This window comes from Argopecten irradians, chromosome 5 (assembly GCF_041381155.1).
Source record: "Argopecten irradians isolate NY chromosome 5, Ai_NY, whole genome shotgun sequence".
Taxonomy (NCBI): Eukaryota; Metazoa; Mollusca; class Bivalvia; order Pectinida; family Pectinidae; genus Argopecten; species Argopecten irradians.
In genome coordinates this window covers 4574487-4601564 of record NC_091138.1, presented here as the reverse complement: position 1 = coordinate 4601564, position 27078 = coordinate 4574487, and the positions used below count along the sequence as shown (strand labels likewise).

At 36.9% G+C, this 27078-nt stretch overlaps 1 protein-coding gene across 1 annotated transcript; it reads right to left on the bottom strand.

Moving 5' to 3' along the window:
- Positions 1-225: 225 nt before the first annotated feature.
- On the bottom strand, positions 226-26476 carry LOC138322694 (dual specificity mitogen-activated protein kinase kinase 4-like). The gene is made up of 12 exons (XM_069266728.1): positions 26209-26476; positions 23943-24054; positions 23441-23504; positions 19832-19945; positions 19192-19311; positions 18286-18405; positions 12554-12605; positions 12086-12213; positions 11243-11320; positions 10719-10864; positions 9968-10013; positions 226-5229 (listed from the first exon to the last, which is right to left on the bottom strand). The coding sequence occupies exons 1-12, from the start codon at positions 26240-26242 to the stop codon at positions 5101-5103; spliced, it is 1143 nt and encodes a 380-aa protein (XP_069122829.1). The 5' UTR covers positions 26243-26476; the 3' UTR covers positions 226-5100.
- Positions 26477-27078: the final 602 nt, after the last annotated feature.

The following is a 27078-nucleotide window of genomic DNA, read 5'->3' as shown; positions in this document are numbered from 1 at the left end:
AGTATCCCCGACCTAGCCCCACGTTTCAGCCGGTTTGAGTACCCAAAATGGTACACCGCCTAAATTGCGTTGTATTAAAAACATATGTATATGCAAAGTTTAGTTTCGATTGTGTGGATGTGATTTAATGGACCTAAACACTATTTTGATGACTATAACACCTTAGTCTAGCCATGCTGGACTCTCATGCATGCAAAAAAGTAAGATGCAAAGGAAAACAAAAACTTTTTTTTTTTTGAATTTCATTTTATTTTATATTAACAATCAACCATCATGTTTTCTTTGCACAAATAAATCATTAACAATGTAATTAGGTAAAGCACTTTGTAGCTAGATAACATTATAAACATAGTGATAACCAAAGCACTATGTGGAGCTAGAAAATACAAAATGTCATCGTAACAGAATCCTGACAAAACCCTACTACACAGACAATGGCCAACATCAACCAAATATATTAGTGAATACTGTAACCATGGGAATATAAAATGTCGCTTGCATGATAATTAACCTTTACCTGTACAAGAATTATCAAGACTGAGACAAACTTAAACATATGTACCCATGTATCAATCTTATAGACAAAAGTTGCACAGTAGAACCATTTCATACTTTCACAACTTTTTTTACAAATTTATCAGTCGTTAATTTTGTACTCTTGTGATACAAAAGCAAACCTCTGTTAAGGTTAAAGGTGCTCCACCGCTGACAAATGGTATTTTTTTTCACTATCTAAAACAGGAGCAGACGATTTAGTATTTTGCTTTGGTTACAAAAAATACTTACTTTACACCATTATCACCATTGAAAAGGTCAAGCTTCTAATTTTACTTCAAGTGAAACATACGAAAAATAATTATTTGCATCCTGAAAAAAATCTGTGGCACTATATCCTATATGGAATGAAGTACTGATTGCGCATGCACCAAAGGCAAAATAAATTATTTTATATTATTTTCTGTGTTAATTAGACATATATAACCACGATTAAAAACCAATTATTGTTCAAATGATGAACATCATTTATGCTCTGTCGGCGGTGGAGCATCTTTAAAATAAGTGGGCAAGTATAACATTATTCTAGCAGTCAAATGTAAGTATATTCATTACGTATAACAAAACATTCACCCACAAAATATCTATATGCAATTAGTGTCGCATTATTATTGTGATATCAATTTAAGATATGGACAAAACCATCTGGCACTACTTAAGATGGTGGATCAAAAAGGTTTGGTTTGGACCTAAAATCTGTACAGATTCATGATCCAAGTTCTGAGACAAAAATTAATTAAAATATAAAGACTTTTTTCATAAATTAAAACCTCATAGAAAATGAATACTCAATATTTTGTATAAAATCTACTTGGAGCTTTTATAAGAGCAGAATATGTATTTATTGTCTAGAAAAATGTGCCAACTTGAAACGACAAGAAAATGTTAATTAAGTCTGTGTCATGGTTTATACAGATATTATAGAAAGAAGAATTGCAGACATACATTGTAATACAGGGAATTGTGTTAAATTAGCTTACTGATATTACACATGTTTCCTCAGCATAAACAACTTTCATCTAATGCAGCCACCTAAGAACAAATTAATTTGCATCCCAAAAATCTCCATACTCACGAATTACATACATTTGAACAACATTCTGAAAGACATAGCTAACATGTTACCACACAACACATCTGATGTCGATGTTTTCTCTTCATAAGATCAATGCTTTAAAACTACTGTATGTCACAAAGCTCTGCTCTTTCAGTAAATGCTGAAATTCACTAGCCCTGCTCAACGCTCTGAATATATAGGTCTTCCAACTAATTGAAATGACATGTATATACTGGTATAACTACAAGCCAATACATGGCATTTCTGTGTCAATGCTGAGTACTGACCTAGAACTAGGTCCTATCAAATATTCATGTGACATGCAGCTTTCTTGCATCAGATTTAACAAAACTTGTTCACCACCATTGCTGGTAGGCCACAATTCCAGCACTTGCTAATGAAGTGTCAAGAAGGTGAATTATTAATAAAGGCTCACCTTAATAATCTCCTCTCATCTAACATTTTCGTTATCATCTTGAGGATTAATTGGAATCTGTTTTGTAAATTAGACGTTTACAGATGCTAGACTACATTCTGGTTACTGTCACTATCTTTTAGAATCTCACACTCATCTCTCAAGAAAAAAAGGTAAATTAATCAACATACTGATGTATTTCAAACAACAGATGTCACTTGTTTTTTGTTTCTGGCACACAGAAATTAAATATTTGCATTTTCAACTAAAAATCGTTAGTTGTTTATGTTGCATAGCAGTTTCTATGATGTATTCCTAAAATGATTATATAATGATGCACTATGATTTTTTTCTGACAAAAACATGTCTCGTTTAATATGTTCTTTATATCATGGTTATATATATATTACATGTATTTTCATTTCCATAGTAATTAACTTCTTTCTATATACCATATAGTTCTATGTATCCACATAATTATCTTACAGACTGAGAGAGTTTGACAAGCTATCAGAAAATTGAGAAATTACTGTAATTTCTTAACATATAACTCCTGATAGTGCTAAATACAGAAGCTAAGGCTGTACCGTTTGGTGGTTACATCCGGCTCTGTAAGACAACAAGATTTGCAGGCTGATAGGCACTGTCCTATTCTAACTACTGTGAATCTGGTTTAAACAAAGTAGCTAATGCTATATGTATATCATATCGATTGAAATGGAAATTAAAATTCTATCTTTCAATACACTTTCTAAACTTGAATATAACAGCTATGAGAATGAAAAGTATTTAGCTTATTTGTAAACAATATATAGAAATATATGAACAGGAACAAAGATGGTTTGTCTGATATCTGACCAACTAGATATATACTTCTTTTGACATGTCCAGACTGCTTATTTCATGAATTTCTTACCCAAATACAAGATCAGTTTACAGTACATAGTTATTACAATGGCATATTTATTTCAGCACATTATCCGTTCGATATGCTACTATATTATGACAAAGATGTAATAGTGCATTCTCTTATACAGAATGTGTATTGGTCTCTACAATTCAGGTCTATCCACCATGATTCTGGTTAAGTTAACCTATAGTGCTAAAATTACAGTGCATAAATAATTGTGCTTAGAGTACATCTCTTAGATGTTACACAGCAATTTACATAACCTCCTTTATACAAAATGAGAAAAAATAGAGCACACAACATGATCAGTATTGTCCCTAGACCAAAGAAATGCTAAACTTTCTCTCTCCAAAGTTATCTTTTGAATTATCAAATACAGTAATTTACTATGAAAAGTAGTAAACGAATTTGTCACTTTGAGATGTTTTGAAATTTGAGAAATTTAGTTGCGTGGTACATTTAAATTAAATTTAATTCTAAAGCAAGCTGACAACCAATATTGCTGCAACTAGCAAAAAAATCAAATTACATATATCTCAAATCAGCCATCAAAAAGATCAAATTACATATATTTCAAATCAGCTAGCAAAAAGATCAAATTACATATATCTCAAATCTGCATGTTTTCAGAGCAAAAGCCTCCTTTGTAAGAGATAGTTTGAACATGTTTGTCTAGAGGTAAGGAATAATTTAACCATACTTACACACTACACAATATAAACATACCTACTGGTTTTGTTAACTAGCTCAAACTGTTATTGCTCGTTTGTATAAATATTACATCAATCATAAACCTTTTAATACCGGGTCAGCTACAAGCTGCATTCCCAGCGATGTGGTGTCTCATTATATCAAATTACAAAAACTACAATAAATTATAATATACATTTACAACACAAGGCATTCTCCAACATCTCCAACAATTCTCCATACAGCTTTATAAACTGCAAACATATATTGCTGTCTATTAGCAATGAATATCACCAAGTACTTTAAATGGCTGAGTAATATCATTCATTTACCTCTAAAGTACTAGGGTAAAAACAAACACACAAGCACACACTCATGCACCACCATGTACACACATGTATCCAAAGCAACAACAAACAACACAAGTACCCCATCACCATGTCCATAGACTCGTGTGGAAGGAGGAGCCAATAATGGGAATATGGTGAAAGATCTAAAAGACTGCTTTCATATAAACGGGACATTTTCTAGGACTTTCCCAGGTTATGGCAGTTCACAGGTAAACAAAAATGTTTTCTTTCTCTCACTTGCAAAATAAACAACTGCAGCTTAGATTTAGCAATCAACAGCTTTAGAGCCGTTTTAATTTTCACACCAGTGTTTTGATATTTACTAATAATGATAATTTAATAGGAAACTCTCCCGTCATTATGAAGATTGTTAATATCCATAAGACTTCAATAACACACTGACTAATTGACATCAAATTCTTTAACTTGGTAATTTAAATATTTGGAAAAAAATGTTGCCATTACAAGTAACTTGTGACACCGGTAAAACAGAATGCACAAGCAGAACTCTTATTAAGGAACTCCTAAAGGTGAGCTTAAGACATCATATAGCTATCTGTTATTATTTCATGTATATAAAATTACAGTACATATACACTCTGTAACCACTTAGTTACCTTAACAGGTAAAAACATGTACACTAGGTAACCAATTGCCTCAAAAACATGGATGCTTGGTAATCATCATATATACATGAGCACTCCTATAAATTGTGTTGTGTTTAAGAGTATGTACTTATCTCAAGTTATAGAAAACATCTATCAGTATATGCATGATGTTTAAGGGAACAGCCCTTCCTTAATTCTGCATTTGTGTTGTAAAATAAGTCTGCATAGGTAACATATTCTCTCACTGACCACAATCACATCAACCACTGCAGCAGCTAGTAAACAACCTGTCCTCAGCACCTACGTACTAGACAAACACAGCACAGTGACTTTACTGTGATGGACTCAGCTGAGTGGTTTCTCCATGGTCGATACAGTTGAGTGGTTTTATTGTGACGGACACTGTGGACACAGCCGACTTGTTTTGCTGTGTGCATACCAGGCCGCTGATCAGATCTTCACCACACCCTGTGAGTCCAATATTCTGTCTGTGTGTCCCATTACTTGGCTTATTATCACGATGAAGACAAAGCATACTGTTGTTCTGTTTCGTGTGCACTATCCCTCATTTGATCTTGTATACTACACACATAACTTGCTACATCAACTTCTAACTCTTCGTAACGTTTTATAAAAGGATGCTCCTGAAAATGAGGAAAAACATAACTATTCTTGACAAATTATACTAAAAATATCTCATTCAATTATTTATGTATATAAAATAAATAGTGACAAATATCAATACATGAGTTCAGCTATCAAAATGTATTCAGTCAAATTTAAAAGATTACAGTATGTGTAATATTTATTTACATTCTTTAAAATTTTAGTTGACACCATCAAATTCAAACAAATACAATTTGAAAATTGAAAAAAATGTTTTGAAATATGAAACATAGGTACTGTGTAACAGGTTATTTTCACCACTTGCAAATTTGCCATTAATATCCAATAGGATATTCAATTTTCACCACTTCATATTTTCGCCATTGAAGGACAAAGGATGAAAGTAAAACCTTGAACTTTAACAACTATTTGAATTCTCTTTCTGGTAGCTAGGTGTTACATGTATCTCGTTTAGTAGTGTTGATGTATTGTATTACCGCGCGGGACACTATACCGTTGACAAACGTTCTTGTCTAGCCGCGCCGTGATCAGTGTGGCTGACACAGGTAGCTGATACAGTGACTGGTGTGATTGTGATATATTTAGATCGTGTGGTTTGTAGTACCCGAACATGCGGGATTACCGGAAGCACAGTGACACTCGTGAATGGAGATTATAGTAGATCTAAGCCCCTGGTATCACACAAAATTACTTTCTTAGTAACCGATTGCTTGTGCCAAAGCCTTTCTGTTTTTTGAAAAACAAGTCTGTAACCCGTAGAAAATAACATTCATTGGACAGAAATTCAATAGACAGACAATGAAGATTGAGAAAAAACAGGTGGGTTTTTGTCAAGAAAACATGCGTTAATTTTTGTTTTATTACAACTAAATCAAATTTTCAAATATAACTAAAGTATGAATAGATATTGGTTTAACAGCGCTGTTTATATCGCTATTTTTTCTTCTATTTTTGCCTCATATCATCATGGTTGTATTTTCATGTAGCACATCAGAAAAAATATATAATTTACCCGGTACTGGCAGATATTTTGACTTGCATGGTATTGTGGAAATGCCACCCTGAGAGGATTATTATCAAACAGGATGATCTTCACGATATATAAATACAACATACATATTTCGTTTTTCGGTGCACCAATAAAAACAAGAGGCCCAGAGGGCCTGTATCGCTCACCTGGTTTGAAATGCCAAGTAATGTTCTGAATACAGGTTCATTGTTTCTTTTCTGAAGGAATTTTTATATTAACCTATAAATCCCCTATTGGGTCCCACCCCTCCTGCCCCCAGGGGGTCAGAGCCAAAATTTATACAAGTTCTGTTCCCCTTCCCCCAAGGATGTTTATGGCAAAATTTGGTCACAATCCAAGCAAAACTCTAGGACAAGTAGCAATTTATAGGATTTACCTCTATTTCCCCTCTTGGGCCCCAACCGTCCTGCCCCCGGGGGACCAGAGCCAAAATTTATACAAGTTCTGTTCCCCTTCCCCCAAGGATGTTTGTGGCCAAATTTGGTTACATTTCATGTAGAACTCTATGACTAGTAGCGATTTAAAGGATTTACCTCTATTTCCCCTATTGGGCCCCGCCCCTCCTGCCCCCGGGGGACCAGAGCCAAAATTTATACAATTTCTGTTCCCCCTCCCCCAAGGATGTTTGTGGCCAAATTTGGTTACAATCCATGCAGAACTCTATGACTAGTAGCGATTTAAAGGATTTACCTCTATTTCCCCTATTGGGCCCCGCCCCTCCTGCCCCCTAGGACCAGAGCCAAAATTTATACAAACTCAGTTCTTATTCTCCCAAGGATACTGGCCAAATTTGGTTACATTTCCATGCAAAACTCTATGACTAATAGCAATTAAAAGGATTTACCTCTATTTCCCCTATTGGGCCCCACCCCTCCAGCCCCCGGGGGACCAGAGCCAAAATTTATACAAGTTCTGTTCCCCTTCCCCCAAGGATGTTTGTGGCCAAATTTGGTTACATTTCATATAGAACTCTATGACTAGTAGCGATTTAAAGGATTTACCTCTATTTCCCCTATTGGGCCCTGCCCCTCCTGCCCCCGGGGGACCAGAGCCAAAATTTATACAAGTTCTGTTCCCCTTCCCCCAAGGATGTTTGTGGCCAAATTTGGTTACATTTCATGTAGAACTCTATGACTAGTAGCGATTTAAAGGATTTACCTCTATTTCCCCTATTGGGCCCCGCCCCTCCTGCCCCGGGGGACCAGAGCCAAAATTTATACAAGTTCTGTTCCCCTTCCCCCAAGGATGTTTGTGGCCAAATTTGGTTACATTTCATATAGAACTCTATGACTAGTAGCGATTTAAAGGATTTACCTCTATTTCCCCTATTGGGCCCCGCCCCTCCTGCCCCCGGGGGACCAGAGCCAAAATTTATACAAGTTCTGTTCCCCTTCCCCCAAGGATGTTTGTGGCCAAATTTGGTTACATTTCATGTAGAACTCTATGACAAGTAGCGATTTAAAGGATTTACCTCTATTTCCCCTATTGGGCCCCGCCCCTCCTGCCCCGGGGGACCATAGCCAAAATTTATACAAGTTCTGTTCCCCTTCCCCAAGGGATGTTCGTGGCCAAATTTGGTTACATTCCATTCAGAACTCTATGACTAGTAGTGATTTAAAGGATTTACCTCTATTTCCCCTATTGGGCCCCGCCCCTCCTGCCCTGGGGGACCAGAGCCAAAATTTATACAAGTTCTGTTCCCCTTCCCCCAAGGATGTTTGTGGGCAAATTTGGTTACATTCCATTCAGAACTCTAGGACAAGTAGCGATTTATAGGATTTACCTCTATTTCCCCTATTGGGCCCCGCCCCTCCTGCCCCCGCGGAGGTCAGAGCCAAAATTTATACAAGTTCTGTTCCCCTTCCCCCATGGATGTTTGTGGCCAAATTTGGTTACATTCCATTCAGAACTCTATGACTAGTAGCGATTTAAAGGATTTACCTCTATTTCCCCTATTGGGCCCCACCCCTCCTGCCCCTGGGGGATCAGAGCCAAAATTTATACAAGTTCTGTTCCCCCTCCCCCATGGATGTTTGTGGCCAAATTTGGTTACAATCCATGCAGAACTCTAGGACAAGTAGCGATTTATAGGATTTACCTCTATTTCCCCTATTGGGCCCCGCCCCTCCTGCCCCCGGGGGGTCAGTGCCAAAATTTGTACAAGTTCTGTTCCCCCTCCCCCAAGGATGTTTGTGGCCAAATTTGGTTACAATCCATGCAGAACTCTATGACTAGTAGCGATTTAAAGGAAATGTTGACGGACGGACGGACGGACGACGGACGGACGGACGGACGGACGGACGGACGGACGACGGACGCCGCCGCGCCGCGCCATGACATAAGCTCACCGGCCTTTCGGGCCAGGTGAGCTAAAAACCCAGTTGTTTGTACAACACAGTTGAGTCGACGTCTACTGACGTGCTCCCGTGCACGTGGCTGTCCCTCTAATCAATCAGTCAGTTAGGTATAATCGACAGACATGCGAAGTGTATGGCCCCTCCCCCGTTACTATAGGTAAATATAATTGGCTGGCTAGCTCTCACCACACATGTCAGTAATACAGGTGATTGACAAGGCAGCTTGGCTTCTGAACCGACCGGTGTCCCAGCTATTTTTAGACATGTTTCTAAAATAAATGGCATTTTGTATGATTTTTTAAATCATGGTTCACCAGAAAATCTACTAGATTCTACTAGAATTTGTGTTTAGACTACAGATAGATACGTCATACAATATGTAATTACTACCAAGCACTGACGGCTGCGATGTCTGAAAAGCTACCGTACGGAAAAGAAATCTTCCTTGTAATTCATAGAATAACTCCCTACATCCACAGCATTAATAACAATATATCATGTAAGTTTATCATTAGTTGATGTTTTTTTGGTACAAAATTTCCCCGGCACGAAAATTCTCCTGTACCAAAATTCCCGTATTCGTTGACAGATCCTGATGCGATAAACTGTTTTTCTCTATCTCTTGACATCCGCGTCATTAATCCCGTTAATTCGCTCACTTGTTGCATGTCTTACCGTTTGTGTATAGTTCAATTAGTCGTAGTCTTGTTTTTATGTCAGTTCGTCGACCGTTGGAGTAGAGTTTACCGCGAACATGCGAGTGTCAGCGACGCGTTTGTATTGCGTTGTTCTATATTTAAACTATGCGGTGATCGGCTGTACACCACTTTCCCACACAGTGCTCAAGCTACCTGTATCACGCACTGATCACGGCGCGGCTAGACAAGTACGTTTGTCAACAGTATGGTGTCCCGCACGGTGAGAGACGTGATTGACTCGGACTACTATACATCAACAGTAGAATTACACTGTATAACGTAAAACAACATGGGTAATTATTTCTTTTGTTAATATGGCCAATGTTCAGATTAGTCACGGGTGAACCGTCATGCTAAGTTTATACATTAATGTTAACATTTACGCAAGTCTTAGTTGCTGTCAGACAGCAAGGGGAAAACAATTACGTATATATACATATATAGGATACCAGCTAATATAAACATACTCTTACGCAGATAATATTCGCCTGTTCATATTTTGCAAAGCTATGTTATGGTGAAAATTAGACACTGGCGAAAAAAAACCTGTCATACAGTATTTAAAAAAATGAAATATTTTGAAAAATGACACAAAAGAGTTTAAGAATGAACAAGATGTTTTCAAATATTTTAAAAAATATGTTTTGAAACAAATGTTATGAAAACTTACAATTAATTTGTTGTATTTAGGTCGCTCCTTTTCATCCTTGGTTAAACTACAACATGAACAGAAATCATCAGTAATCCCCGAGTTATTAACACATTATTTACTGTACTCTTTCACACATGTAAAAGAGATGATCGTTATATATGGTTATAATATGCATGTATTCAAGAGAGAGGGGCCAGGGTGGCTAAGTACTTAGATGTCCCTACATTTTGCCACTAGTCTTACACCTCTGGGTCACAAAATTTAATCCCATGTGGGGCAATTGCCAGGTACTGACTACTGGTCTTTGGTTTTTCTAGGAGTACTCCAAATTTCTCCACCTTCTAACCTGATATAAATAACCTTGACTGTTAATAGGACATTTAACCAATTAAACCAAACCACAACACACTGACTTGCTCCTGTATGCTTTAGAAGTCTTCCATACTTGACAGGGTTAACCCGCAGTTGCTAGAGAAAAGATATCTCTGTCTTTCACTAAAGACAGCTCACATGCCCTAGACATTATGTCACATACACGTGGTGTCTGTTGTCAATTTCAACACATTATAACGACACTGAGATGATTGCCCTATGAAAATGCTTCTAAAAAAGTGAAATTTTATTATTTTTCATTGAAGTATGGGAGAAAAATAATAAAACATGGGTCTGTCTAAAGGACAGGGATATCTCAACCCTTGTGACAGATTTTGGTTGTCAACAATAGACAAGCCTCGTGTTGACAAGCAAAACTTTAATAATTAATAATTACCATGTGTTGAGAAAATTTACAAAATCCTCTGAGAATTTTCCCTCTGTGCCCTTGAGTTGGGGAGGCGGTCCCTGTACGACCTGCGTTAACTGATCAAATACACTGTTCCACTTTGGGTAGGGAAACTTCCCAGTGGCGAGCTCCATCTATAACATACACACAGAATATATTCCCTGGAAACACATGACAACAAAATATATTCCCTGGAAACATATGATAACAGAATATATTCACTGGAAACAAATAGATAGAATGTCATTGTTGATACACTTTAGTCACTTCGGATATATATAACTACTGAAAAAATCCCCAGTTTAAGTACTTACCAGGTACCCGGGGTATATTGACAATGTGTACTTGAGACTGTCAACTTACTGTGCAACGATAGAGGAAATATGGCATATACAAAACTATCTAAATTTAGATCCAATTTATATGTATTTATCTGACATTTGTTAATTGTTACTATATTTATCGGGTGTATACACATACAAAAAAGAATTGGTTTTACTGACTTGACTTACCAGCGTGATACCTAAGCTCCAGACATCTGAGCGAATGTCGTAACCTTTACTGGAGGCCCTGGGGTCGATTCTCTCCGGCTGTAACATTTGCAATACACACCATGCTACAGACTACAGAAGTAACAAAATTGTGGTACATAGCACCCTCAGAAACCCAGTGTCTAAACTCCACTGTCAGAGCTCTGCTTATACGCTGGGTCACAAGACAAGGGAATCAGTGTTTTATGTCTAAATATATCAACCAATCATAATATTTCACACAGGTGCTGTTATGGCACTTACAAAAAGAATCCCAAACAAGACGGTCTTCAGTAACATGGTGTTGATTTGAAATTTTGTATTGTTAGAGGTAGTGTAGTGGATAAGGCGATTGATCTGTCATTCCATGATCGGGGGTTTGATGCATGCGACGGTGTTGTCTTTATTTGACATTGAAAGGTTTCAATCTTAATACAATGTATAATGCAAACCTATATAGAGTGCATTTTGGTTTACATAATACCTGGTAACTATTGTAAAACTTACATTGTATTTCTCAAACAGTTTAAATAAATGTTTATGATTAATTAATGGCAAGGCAAATTACTTTTTATTCAGAATTTCCGATGAGAAATTCTAATTTCCAATATGGAAAATTCTATTTCCGACATGAGAAATAAAATTTCTGTAATCAGATTTTCTGATATTGAAATCTTTATTTTGTTTACTAATTCCTGATATCAGAATTAGAATTTCCGATATCAGAAATTCAGTTCCTAACAAAATTTTTTATTCAGATATTGGAATAAATAGAATAATAAAAAACTTTTTTTGCCATACAAGTAGGGATTTCTGAATACTTACAGCCATGTATGGTCGACAGCCAGCATCTCGACTCTTGGCTATTGAGTCGACTAGTTGACCACTGATACCAAAATCACAGAGTTTGATGTTGCCTTTACGGTCTAACATTATGTTGGAAGGTTTCACATCTGTTAAATAACAAAATCACAGATACGCTCCCTTCTCTTTTAACATGTTATCTTTAGATAATATACTTACAATATATTTAAGGACTTAGCATGCATGCTGTGAAATTCTATTTTAAAATCTAAACAGGGTTCATAAGTTAATTGAAGGACAGAATTAGAAATGAACACCACAGTATATTTGACTTTGACGTCTTAACTTTAATTTTTGTGTAAGGTGATAACGTGGATTTAAAGAATCGCATGTAAACAATTATAACACATTCATAATCTTTCATACCAAACTACCAATCGAAATGATATCTGGTATTTTATCTACTGGCATTAGATGACAGTAACTTACCTCTATGTATAATCTTCAAATTTTCTTTTAAATAATTCAAAGCTTTTACAGTCTGAAAAAAAAAGAGATAAAAATGATATAGCAATAATGAAATAATCCTTTTGCATGACAGCATCTGATAGTAATATTAAACTTATTTTCACGGTTTAATGTCAAACAAGGATTTAACAGTAATTTATTTTTAGTGATTTAGTCATGCTCTACTGCTGCCATGATGCCGTTTTGTGAATCACCCTCATAATGTAGAAACAAGAGGCCCAGAGGGCCTGTATCGCTCACCTGGTTTGTAATGCCAAGTAATGTTCTGAATACAGGTTCATTGTTTCTTTTCTGAAGGAATTTGAATATTTACCTCTATATCCCTATTGGGCCCCGCCCCTCCTGCCCCGGGGGGTCAGAACCAAAATTTATACAAACTCTGTTCCCCTTCCCCAGAGGATGTTTGTGGCCAAATTTGGTTACAATCCATGCAGAACTCTAGGACAAGTAGTGATTTATAGGATTTACCTATAATTCCCCTTTTGGGCCCCGCCCCTCCTGCCTCCGGGGGGTCAGAGCAAAAATTTATACAAGTTCTATTCCCCTTCCCCCAAGGATGTTTGTGGCCAAATTTGGTTACAATCCATGCAGATCTCTAGGACAAGTAGCGATTTATAGGATTTACCTCGTTTTCCCCTATTGGGCCCCGCCCATTCTGCCCCCGGGGGTCAGAGCCAAAATTTATACAAACTCTGTTCTTATTCCCCCAAGGATGTTTCTGGCCAATTTTGGTTACAATCCATGCAGAACTCTAGGACAAGTAGCTAATTAAAGGATTTACCTCTCTTTCCCCTATTGGGCCCCGCCCCTCCTGTCCCCGTGGGGTCAGAGCCAAAATTTATACAAGTTCGTTTCTCCTTCCCCCAAGGATATCTGTGGCCAAATTTGGTTAAAATCCATGCAGAACTCTAAGACAAGTAGCGATTTATAGAATTTACCTCTATTTCCCCTATTGGGCCCCGCCCCTCCTGCCCCGGGGGTCAGAGCCAAAATTTATACAAACTCTGTTATTATTCCCCCAAGGTTGTTTGTGGCCAAATTTGGTTACAATCCATGCAGAACTCTAGGACAAGTAGGGATTTGTAGAATTTACCTCTATTTCCCCTATTGGGCCCCGCCCCTCCTGCCTTTCGGGGGTCAGAGCCAAAATTTATACAAGTTCTGTTCCCCTTACCCCAAGGATGTTTGTAGCCAAATTTGGTTACATTCCATGCAGAACTCCAGGACAAGTAGCGATTTATAGGATTTACCTCTATTTCCCCTATTGGGCCCCGCCACTCCTGCCCCCAGGGGGTCAGAGCCAAAATTTATACAAGTTCTGTTCCACTTCCCCCAAGGATGTTTGTGGCCAAATTTGGTTGCAATCCATGCAGAACTCTATGACTAGTAGCGATTTAAAGGAAATGTTGACGGACGGACGGATGGACGGACGACGGACGCCGCGCCATGACATAAGCTCACCGGCCCTTGGGGCCAGGCGAGCTAAAAATTGATGCTAATTAAAAATAAATTTGTTTTCGATATACATACATGCCATATTTTTCTAGGGGTGGTAAGGGAGATTGCCAACTATTTTAAGGAATTTTGGTCTCAAATAAGGGAGGTATACGCGCGACATATATGAATAAATTAAATATTTGTCTTTATATGATGAAATTCTTTTCAAAATAAACACAAACACATAATTTCATGTTCTGTAACAATTTTGCTTCATTTAGGTATCCTTTTTCACATTGCATTTGCTTTCTTTGTTTTTTGGAATATAGCATTAGTCAGAGTGTAGCTGAAACAGTCTGCATTCATATTTAAAGGAATGTGTGGTTTTAAACCCAGTTCTGGAGCAGTTTTATTGTTCAAAATATTAGACTGGGGTTATTAATATATCTTTCACAATAACATATAAAGTTCTTAAATTTATAAGCACTAAATTTAAAAACAAGAGGCTCAGAGGGCCTGTATCGCTCACCTGGTTTGCAATGCAAAATAATGTTCTGAATACAGGTTCATTGTTTCTTTTCTGAAGGAATTTTAATATTAACCTCTAAGTCCCCTATTGGGCCCCATCCCTCCTGCCCCCAGGGGGTCAGAGGCAAAGTTCTGTTCTCCTTCCCCCAAGGATGTTTATGGCCAAATTTGGTCACAATCCAAGCAAAACTCTAGGACAAGTAGTGATTTATAGGATTTACTTCTATTTCCCCTATTGGGCCCCATCCGTCCTGCCCCCGGGGGGCCAGAGCCAAAATTTATACAAGTTCTGTTCTCCTTCCCCCAAGGATGTTTGTGGCCGAATTTGGTTACATTCCATGCAGAACTCTAGGACAAGTAGCGATTTAAAGAATTAACTCTATTTCCCCTATTGGGCCCCGCCCCTCCTGTTCCCAGGGGATCAGAGCCAAAATTTATACAAGTTCTGTTCCCCCTCCCCCAAGGATGTTTGTGGCCAAATTTGGTTACATTCCATGCAGAACTCTAGGACAAGTAGCGATTTAAAGGATTTACCTCTATTTCCCCTATTGGGCCCCGCCCCTCCTGCCCCCGGGGGGGTCAGAGCCAAAATTTATACAAGTTCTGTTCCCCTCCCCAAAGGATGCTTGTGGCCAAATTTGGTTACAATCCATGCAGAACCCAATGACTAGTAGCGATTTAAAGGAAATGTTGACGGAGGGACGGACAACGGACGGACAGACGACGGACGGGCCTTCGGGCCAGGTGAGCTAAAACCCATAGAATTGTTACAGTAGTATTCAAAATGTAATTAAATCTGAGAGAGAAAAAAAAGTAAATTTCTTTTAAATATTTGATTTATTTTAATTCAGTTACTAATCATATTTTATTATTATTAATATATTTTTTCTAAAAATAAATTCACACAGAAATTCTAAAAATAAATGATACCTTTTCCATTTTTAAAAATGTGGTTATTAGGAAATCCGGATCATAAATTACAATTACCCAAAATGGCGGCCATTACAATTGCAAAGTTTGTGACATCCATCCGATATAGATAGGCCTATTTAACATTAAAAACATGACTAAATCATTTACAGTTGTAAGCAGTATTTGTTTTGTAGTAATGCTCACTAGCTGTAGTCATAAAAATTTATTGAAAGGCCTGCTGATTGTTTTCTAGACTGGCGATTGGCTGCTTGACGTCAGGTTACGTAATACATAGACGTGAGTGAAAGTGAAAGTGACACCACAAGCCAAGGTGGAAATAGCCCAAAGCTGCTAATTAGGGCCACTGAGGTGTTGGTCAGGGGGTCTGGGAGTGGTTACTCTCGTGCTAAAATTAACCTAGCATGTACACAAATGTGGCGACGAAAATAAAACGGAGGGGTTTACAGAATACGGGAATTTAGACTCTCCTCCCAGGAGACAATAAAAGGCTTATAAATACGGGAGTGTAGTCATAAAAATTTATTGAAAGGCCTGCTGATTGTTTTCTAGACTGGCGATTGGCTGCTTGACGTCAGGTTACGTAATACACAGACGTGAGTGAAAGTGAAAGTGACACCACAAGCCAAGGTGGAAATAGCCCAAAGCTGCTAATTAGGGCCACTGAGGTGTTGGTCAGGGGGTCTGGGAGTGGTTACTCTCGTGCTAAAATTAACCTAGCATGTACACAAATGTGGCGACGAAAATAAAACGGAGGGGTTTACAGAATACGGGAATTTAGACTCTCCTCCCAGGAGACAATAAAAGGCTTATAAATACGGGAGTGTAGTCATAAAAATTTATTGAAAGGCCTGCTGATTGTTTTCTAGACTGGCGATTGGCTGCTTGACGTCAGGTTACGTAATACACAGACGTGAGTGAAAGTGAAAGTGACACCACAAGCCAAGGTGGAAATAGCCCAAAGCTGCTAATTAGGGCCACTGAGGTGTTGGTCAGGGGGTATGGGAATGGTTACTCTCGTGCTAAAATTAACCTAGCATGTACACAAATGTGGCGATGAAAATAAAACGGAGGGGTTTACAGAATACGGGAATTTAGACTCTCCTCCCAGGAGACAATAAAAGGCTTATAAATACAGGAGGTTTTGTCTCACACCGGGAGTAATGGCATGTATGGATATACCTTCATAGATATTTCAATTACTTTTTCATCATTTTTGAGAGAATTTCTTTCTCTAAAATTATTCACCAGGAAGTTTTTCTTTAATAATCTTACAATTTATATAATGCTAGGTACTTGTAATTAGAAATGGGAAGCTTAATGCTAGGTTTACACTATGTTCCCGGCGACCACGGTAGCCCCGTTTTCCCGAAACATGGTGCGCCGTGATATTTTGGCTATTTTTGTCTCTGTACTAAAGTTGAGCTAGGTCTTGCGAAGTTTTGCCACGGTCTTTTACGGATTACGTAGTGGACCATGGATACAGGGGAAAGTGCTGTTCCCGGAGGTTAAAGTTACACTACGGCTTTAGCACGGTTTATCAAGGATAACACTACGTTCTCTCTAGTCCTGTTACGATCTGATGAGGTCTGCTACGTTTTACACGTTTTGATCAAGCTCCGATACGTTTTTCACGGTCCGCCAAGGCTCACTAAGGATGAAAGCTTGATTACGGGCTTTTTTGGAGCAAATGAAACAATATTTATTGCCGAAAATGTCATTTCAAACACGTTTAGTTACAAAATGTGTTAGAAGAAATATATAATTATTATAGCCAAGTGTTTCTACGCAATTTTTTTTCTATAATTGTTATCACTTAATCTGCCTTTTACAACAAGAGGTTTCGTATAATTTGATGGTTTAAATGTGTTTGATAATGACTATTTCTATCTATTAAAACAAATAATTCCAAAAAGTAGCACAATGCACCAGGCAAGGCAATGATACTCTATCATATAATGCTTGCAACGTAATAGGACGTAACACGCCGTATTACGTCGGGCTTTCCACCGCTAAAAGCCGTGATGTGCCTTGACAGAACGCATCAAAACGGCTATCATCCACCTTGGCTTGCCATCAAAACCTTGACAAACCTAGACAAACCGGCACAAAACGTGCAGCCAATCTGCATCAACCTTGGCAAAACGTGAAAAAACACAACAGAACGTCACAAAACTTGAAATCACCGTGAGATTCCCGGGAACGTGCTTGCTGCCCGTTCCACCACGGACCGTCTGGAAGTTTTGTTACGGCCTCGTACGCGTTGTTACGTTTTGTTACGTCAATCCCGTTTTATTACGTCCTGTGGCGTTCACCATCTGTACCGTGACTGCCATGGCAAATTTTTTGACAGTTTAAAAATCTGGCACGGCATCCACGGTAATCAGGACCGCTCACATTTGTCTATCACGTCCTTCTGAGACATCACTTGTTTCCTATTCCCCAAGTTTCATAAACAACTTTTTTAAAATGCTGTGAAATATTCCCTCATAGGAAACAAAATTCTCTAACCTCTGACTAATGTATACAAATATCATTTATCTTATTGGCAAAGATTTTTTTCCTCATAATGAGTATTTTTCAAGGTATTGAACGCAAGTATGATAAAAATAATTACAGTGTATATCTAATTAAAGATTTGTTTTAGAAAGATGTTTCTTCCTGTTAGTGCTCAAAGTGTATCTATATGAGTCATTTTCAAAAATTGTCATCTTTAACTTTTTAAATGACTTATATAAGATTGATATTGAATTTTCACAAAATCCTATTCTACGTCGCACCCTTTTCAATGTACTTACAGCAACTGTAATTTTTCCTAGGATATCTTCTGGTATTGAACTGAACACAACACAGTAAATGTATTTATAAAATTTGTCTAAGGAAATATCCATCACTTCCATACATATCCAACAGTCACCCTGAAAAATAAAAACAATTAACTATCTAGTGAAACTGGTCTACAAGGTTCAAGCTAAGGTGTTCATTTGTAGACACTGTATTCAACCCTATAAATGTACTTGTCCTTATAAGCCTTCCCTTGCCCCCTTTAAAACCTAGATTTCATTTACATTGTCATTTACATTGAATTAAATGCACACTGAAAGTATAAAAACTGTATACCACAATTGCACCACCATTTTGAGGTAAAACATTAGTGGATTAAACCACCAGTTTCTTTATTTGATTTCTTATGCAAATTGATTGATGGCTTATCTTTGTGAAATGTTAGTCCAGATTTGATCCTTATAAGCGCCTTTTTTAGTGTCCTGGGTACTTATTGGCTCCAATGTAGTATATCATACTTTTATCAATCTGAGAATATGATACATCTAACTAGGAAAATCTTAAATACATTTATACTGCAACAACTGAATAAGGAATATAATACATCTAACTAGGAAAATCTTAAATACATTTATACTGCAACAACTGAATAAGGAATATAATACATCTAACTAGGAAAATCTTAAATACATTTATACTGCAACAACTGAATAAGGAATATAATACATCTAACTAGGAAAATCTTAAATACATTTATACTGCAACAACTGAATAAGGAATATAATACATCTAACTAGGAAAATCTTAAATACATTTACACTGCAACAACTGAATAAGTTATTTGCTACTGAAATGAAAGAAAAATAATAATGAAAATAAATCATTATAATCATAACACAGTAGCTAGTAGGCGTTGGTACCTCTTTAAACAGTGCTCCGTAAAATTGCACAATGAACGGACAGTCGTTACTCCGCATAACAACCTCCAGGTCCATCAGCAACTGTTTCTGTTCTCGCTCATCTACCGTCGAACGAATCCGCTGAAAACACAAAACTTTCATCACTTTCCTAATTCTTATATTGCTAGGTCATAAAAAATAGAACTCATCCCTTGTCTGCATAGGAAACAGCTTAAGTTGTCAGCTGATGACTACGTACTCTTAATGATCCTCAAGCCTTCGTTTACATGCTTATCAGACCAATCCTCTTAAACTCATGTCTTACATATGAATATGCATGTTATCAATGGAAGTGTACCAGTTCAGTTAAACTGTGACATACTGTATGTATTATCAATATGTTTAAGTATTAATTATAATTATCACTATTTTTAGAATTAATACATGTATCTTTATAATATATTATGCAATTTCAACTTGTTGTCAATGAGTGCATCAGTCCTGTTTTCCGTGAATCTGTCTGTATTTTTCAAAATACAAATATAAATGAATTCATACTGTGAGCAAGTTTTGATTGTTGTATCATTAGCACGTGAGAGAAAATTGATAAATGAATATGAAGTGATCACACAAAGCTGAGGAAATCCTGTGTTATTCTCACCTTCACAGCCATCACAGTGTTGCTAACTTCATGGACCATTTTTGTGACATAACCATAGTTTCCTCTTCCTATTTCAGTTATTTCTTTTAAATCATCTGCAGTAAAATCATATGTCTGAAAATAAAAAAACAAATATGATTGATATGTTGCAAATTTTGTGCATACTATTTTTTTTGCCTATAGCCTGGTTGAAAGGGTGTCCTAGTATTGTCAAGGGATGGAAGTTTGCGAGGGTACTATCCCATCACAAGACAATACTATGAGGCAATAGTACCCTCTCAACCAGCTGGTCATAATGTTTTTAGTACTTCACCCTTACATGTGTATGAACGCTTTCCATTTCATCATAACATAAACACTTCAAGTAATACCTTGTCACTCTATTTTCATTTCTACATATAAGTACAACATATACACTTTTCACAGAAATCTGTCTTTCTTTAAACAAGATTTGGTTTTATGAATATTGAAAGTAGATTGAAAGTAAATCAACATAGAACAAGTGAACTGTCTTCTGCAGAAAGCAATACCTGCTCCATTCCCGTTACACCACAGCATGTCTGCCTTCTTGACGTCTTGGTTGAAGTGCCATATTATAATGACATCATGTAACTGTTGTCATGCTCGCATAATGAAATAAATACATGTAATACCTGTTTCGTGTTGTTTTGTATGGATGGAGTATATAGGGTTAGTAATTTGTGTAGTGCGACCTATAATGCTGAACTCACTATCAGGTAAGTATGGGAGAAGAGACCCGAGAGGTACCGGGGAGAGACACACATGGATATGGCGGCAAGACATACACAGTTTGGATTGTCTCCAGATGTAGTATTGCATAGGCCGACCAATAATTGGAGCACAGAAAGCTGACTGGTAAGTGTTTGCCCTTGTAATATTATTACGCAATACCATTTTGTATTGTGACCATTTGGATTGTATACTTCACCTGATGGGGACCGGTCAAACATTCATTGGCATTGCGGTCCACTCGTGCGTGACTGAGTTGTAAACCTGTATGTTCCATTTATATGTAATCTCGTAAATAAGTGTTTAAATAGTAGATAAATGCATTTATAAGTTATATGTTGGATTAAGCAATATATTTAGTATTAATAGTTTTGTAGAACCTGTTATTATAGAGTAATTGGTCGTATATATAAGCGTATGCGTTTACTATGAGTACAAGTATGGAGGCCCATAGATAGTATACAGGTTCCGTATATATAGTTCGCGTTGGACCCGCACAATGGTGTAATATGTATTTTGCTTATATTTAGTTTAGTTTTGAGCATTAATAGTATGATGAGGAACGTTATTATGTAATTATTATTAATTTAGTATAATTTTAGTAATTACTATCCTCAGTTTGGTAGAATAATAAATGTATGGAAGCGTGTGTGAGCAGTAATTGATAGGTTTGACATACCTCCAGAGACCTTATATTACAGCCGTGCTACCCCAACTAAGAACCACACGTGTATCTCTACCGCTGACTTGTATCAATGTATTGAATGAGTGTAGCTAGTTCTTTATAGACTCGAGTACTGTCGCCAATCCACAGGTAAATCGTGGGCACTCTGGCTACATAATTAGCTGTACTAAACATGTTCGTAATTGTTACAAATACCGTAAAATCTTGTGTAACTTACACACCAGTGCACTTTGCACATGTATTTTTTCTTAGGGCTGAAAATGCTGGAAAAAAATCTACTATCAGTATATTTTGCGCATTCAAAAATTTTGGGGAAAACGATGTCCAGGAAACCACAAATTCAATGTTATAAAGATGGTAATTTCATTGCAAAACATTCACAATAATGCTTGACAACTTGCACAAAGAAGTGTTCTATTTAGAAGAAATAATACAATATAATTGCACTGTGTTTGTTTTCTTTTATTGGCCATCATAACTGAAACAGTGAAATATATCTTGCAGAACATGTCAAAAACATTGGCAGTCTGCTGTACTCCGTACACATATCAATGTTTGGAGATATTACAAATGAATAGTTATCAGAACTATTTGAAAATATTATAATCTAGTTACTTAAAATTGCCACAAAAAGTTAAAAGTGTGTTTGAGATCATTAACAAACTTTAAAGAGCAATCGGATAGCAGATAATGATATTGTGAGTAAACTCACTACCTCTACGGCACCAGATGCCACTAACCTTGTAGCTTGTTAGTTTTGCTGTAATAATATTACAAACCACTTATTGAAAATCCTAAATATAGGACAGTTTTGGACCCATCTTATGAATCTGTGTGTTTTGCCTTTTTGCACACGGCCTGCAGCCGGGACATGGTATGGCGGTTCCCTATGTAATGAGCATCGCTAGATCTATACAGAGTTTCATATGCAATTTTACTAGAAATATGAAGATTTGTTAAAATATCTAAAATAAAGAAATACTAGTCAAGTAAATGTTGATGCAATTTGAAGAATATTTGTTTTGTTTGTAAGTAGATACAAACGCATTTTTGATGATATATAGATCGATTAAGCTAACTAGCCATTCAGTTTCGTTAAGCTGGATGAGAGGCCGGAGCATAGCATCCAGTACCAATTCACCTGTGGGTTTGGCGACAGTACCCAAGTCTATAAATAACACGGCTACAGTACACTCATTCAATACATCGATACAAGTCAGTGGTAGGGGTTTATATAAACGCGTCGTTCTCATTTGGGGTAGCACGGCTGTAATATGGAGTTAGGCAGATTTCAACATATTTTGTCCTGTTTTCTGTATTTACCAGCTTTTTATCCATGGAATGGGATGACAGACCAGCCAACACATCAGATATGACTATGACAGAGTCATATATTTGTGGCTACAGTGGCGGTACAACAGGTCCCATGGCACTCAGCGATGCAGTAACTTCAGAGTGAGACGACTTACGTTTGAGTCTACGGTCTATGATTGATGACCGGATATATTGTGAAACTTTATTGTTCCACCAGTGGCCAATGGTGGGTATGTGACTTTCTATGTGACAGTAAGGTGTCTACCATGGTTTACACTAGATGTAACTCATAGCTGGAATTGGATGGACATATCATCGACCAGAGGAGTGTATGTGATTATATTATGAAGAGGACAGGACAATCTCAGTGACTTTCTAATGGTGTGTGGTGAATGAGAGAGAGCGCGAATGTATATGTATATTGATTCTACTATATAGTTCTATATATATAGTGTAAATAAACTTGTATTTATTGTATAGAATGCATCATTGTGTTGTCTTTTCCGAGTAAGGCTGTGTCGCTCGTACCACAGTTACAACTGAGATGTCACAATATATATTAACATTCAATCTCATACCACTTCAATAGTGCCTGCTTCCTAAGGCATTATTGCAAATAGTACCTATGTGTGTAGCCAATCAGACTCCAACATTCTTTCAAGTAATGTACTAATTAATAACCTATCATTAGTTCATAACATGTCCAATGAAAAGACATATACAGCCAATAAAATGTCAAACTCCCACATGTTTTTTTGCTAGTCAGGTGCATGACTGATAGCATCCTACAACTTGAATTATTTGAGGAAACACATTTACACCTAATGGTAACCAATGCTTGCTGTCTATCAGTAACTTACCTTTTCTCCTATTTGTAATTTTCCTGTTGTCTGCAGCATGTGTGATCTAACATTCATACGTTCTCTAAAACAGAGATAAAAACTTTCAGAACTATTCTTATATGTAAATACTATAGAGTTTATATGTTTTTCATTACAAACGTATGTTAAAGAAATCCTAATTGTAACATAATTCATTGAATTTTTCCTTGGAAAGGTGAAGATCAAATATCCGTCATCTGAATCCTACCGTTGAATGCAATATGCTACCTTACACTTCAATATATGCGTATAGCGTAGTGCAATTCAACCAGCTGTTGGTCTTTGACAATGACAGTTATCATGATTTATAACATCAATGAATTTAGTGCACCTGATATGGACATTTCAAAACAATTTAAGAAATGCACATCCATTACTTAGTCAAGTAAAATAATTTACGACATTTTATGCATGAAATAAGAGCTAGAATAAGTAGGAGATTATACTTGGAAGTATATGGTAATTAGTTGTAATTTATTACATTTGTGTTTGGTATCCTAAACGATCCAACTGTGATATGGGCATCTGTGCCTGAGGCTGTTGTGACCGGTTGTTTTCTGGTGCAAAATTGATCAGCAGTTTTTTCCGTGATTCTGAAACAGAAATAAAAACTACTAAATTTCTTAACATGATAGAAAATACCTTAACCTGTTCTTCAAATTCTGTTGTTAAATTAAAACAGAGGACTTAGTTGGTGATGTTATATCAAATCGCTTAAATGTGTTCTATAATTTGATATCTCCAGCCCTTTAAAGTAATCAGAGTTTATCAATTTGATATTTCAAAGCCATCAGTGTAAGATTCTCAACAGAATTACCTAACTAAAACTATGGACTTTGTTTCTATATAGTATTATAAAGTATAAGATAAGAGAAACATTGTTCTGACGTTCCCATCCAGCCAGAAAATCAGGAGATGTCATATTGGATAATCCTAATATGTTATATATTAAACAGGTGTTTCCCAATGTATAGCGACCTTAAAATAATTTATAGAATCTTTCCCTACCTATATAGCTAGAGGGTGTGCCTACAAAATCATAACTTGAGGGGTAATTCATGAACGTCCAACCCGAGGCTTGCCGAGGGTTCGACATTCAGGAATTCCCTAGAGGGTTGTGATTTTGTTGTCAAACCCTCATAGGTAGGGAATGATTCTTTTTCTCCCAGGCATATACAAAAGAAAAAGAAGAGATAATAGCCTAAAAAGATTAAAAAAAAGAGGCATTTGTACCACGACATTATGAACATGGTTCCATCGTCTGTAGTTAATATTAATGATGTCATCAACAATTCACTCCACTCTCACACCGCATAAAGTCACGACATCACGTTATTGTCTTCAGGTTCAAAATTTTAGCGCGCGCAATCTGTCATACCCTAGGGGTTGACAGAGAAATCTCCCACGGCTAAAACCCGTGACAAATCAGTGAATCATGGGAGAAAGTAGAATCAGCCTTGATAATAGACAATAAAACATCCGATAAGAAAAAGAATTAGAATTTTATTTAGGATCATTAGGTCTACGAGACATCCCAAATACTTTTTTACTTCGGTGAACTTTTCTAATACATCTTAGTCATAGTACTATGACGATTCAGAGTGAGCATTGATACTTTGCATGCTTTAATATGTTTTTGTAACCATGCCTATACAGCATGTCCACAAATAATTCCAAACAGCAGGAGTAAGATGCCAAGGGAACTTCATCCCTAATTGATATAATATTCAGCTAGTGTTTAGAGTTTCCCAGGTTTGAACTCAGGTCTGGTTGTGCATTTTCCCACTCAGAGTCTCCTATTATATTTGCTTCCAGTAATTATATATAACCAAACACTGTCTCGAGCATTTGGAATACAAAGGGGATTCCTGCACTTGGTTTGTGTTGATCATGAAGTCATAAGTTATAAAGGGAGAAACTATTGTTCTGAACCATGTACCTCAATCGGTAGAGCATGTGCATCTGGCTAGTGTTTAGAGAGTCTAAAGCTCAGCATTGGTATGGCTGCATTGTATTTCTCTGCTTTGATTATAACAAAATTATTTCTCTGACGGCAATACAAATCACAGACTTTTATAGATGTGTTTATCTCATTATGACATAGATCTCTTGATCTGGTCTATGATTTTCATCTGGCGATGACAAAATTTTAATAGATTTGTATCTGTGAATATTCACTTCAGAAATATAGTTATCTCTTGTCAGTTGTGTGGGAAGAATATTCTCTAGTTCGGGTAGTATAGGGTACCATACGTATACACCATTAGCATTTTGATAAGACTCACCACTGACTGGAAAACTATCATGTTGTATTTTAATTCTTTAAATGCTACATGTTTATTTTCAATCATTCTAAATCTATCCATATTGAAATACATATAGCATACTAAAACAAAGGCATTGTAATAATATCTGGTATTATAATTTTAATAAGAGGCTATTTATGCACTTATAAAACACTTCTGATCTAAATGACAACAAATATTACTATTCCATTTGCGTGCGTGTACTAGATTGCATTAACCCTACATCTATTATATCGACTTCCTTGTATTTTAGGCATGTAGGTCTAATAACCAAAGACTAGAAAGTTTACAACTTGTCAACGATTTCATTCATAAAATGTGTGTGTGTTAAGCAGTAACATAAGTTGAGTAACATTGCTGTGAAGTCATACTACTCAATGAGTCACAGATCTTAAAATAGCGATCTCAATTCAACGGATTCCCAGTTGTTTTTCTATGTACCTTGATTACCAGTTGGCTTTTCAGGAGCCGCCATCTTGAAAAGTGGCCGAAATCGTTTAGCCCTTCCCTCTCCTGTCTCTTGGTTGTTTACGGGTGGTTCTTCTGGATTCTGGTTCCTTATTTTGAGTCCTCTAGGTAGCAGTCAACGCTGGCTTATAGGAAATCGTATTCGGTACTGATGTTCATTGCTTCTGGATGACTCATCTATATGAGAAACCTACTCGGAAAATCCCTGTGACGTCATTATTTTTGGACGAGTTCATCGGCGAGATTGACGGAAACAGCCGAACGCCGCGCACCTGTTCGCGATGTAACCTGATTCACCCAAACGCAATCAATCTCTACATTGCTAGTATGGCAGAGGCGTGTTTCGTTCCAGTTTCGTGATCATTCGATCGTTTCCGTTAAACGCCCACGAAATAACTGCAATGTTAGTAAATAATGCATTCTATATGCAATGATTAATAATGTTCGGAGATTAACTTCATGAATGATAAACGAAAAAGTGAACCAAATATGCTATCCGTTACCCACATTTCCTCGCTTTCATTTCCCTGTTAAAGATGCATACCTAAACATAAACGGCTTTTCGTTTCAAAACGAGTTGGATCATATGGAATCACAAAAAGTTATAAGCTTAACGTTCATGTAACACTTATCAACACCTTCTGAACAATTTAATCAAAATATAGAAAATGTTAATTGTCATAATGCGGGTCGTCTAGTCTTATTTTCCCGCCATCGTCCTAACTATCGCGCGTTGGTTCATTATCATGTTGTGCCAGCTGGACGACAAAACAATAAAATGAATCTTCACTGCAAGGATTTATACGTGAGTTTTAAAACCTTGTTCGTTGTCAGGTTAACATA

Coding starts and splice junctions, on each gene's coding strand:
- LOC138322694 (XM_069266728.1), bottom strand. CDS start 26,242: ATGGCGGCTCCTGAAAAGCCAACTGGTAATCAAG. Junction 18,406..19,191: donor ACGGAGCACTGTTTAAAGAG/GTACCAACGCCT, acceptor TTTATTTTTCAG/GGTGACTGTTGGATATGTAT. Junction 5,230..9,967: donor CTAAATACAACAAATTAATT/GTAAGTTTTCAT, acceptor CCTCATTTTCAG/GAGCATCCTTTTATAAAACG.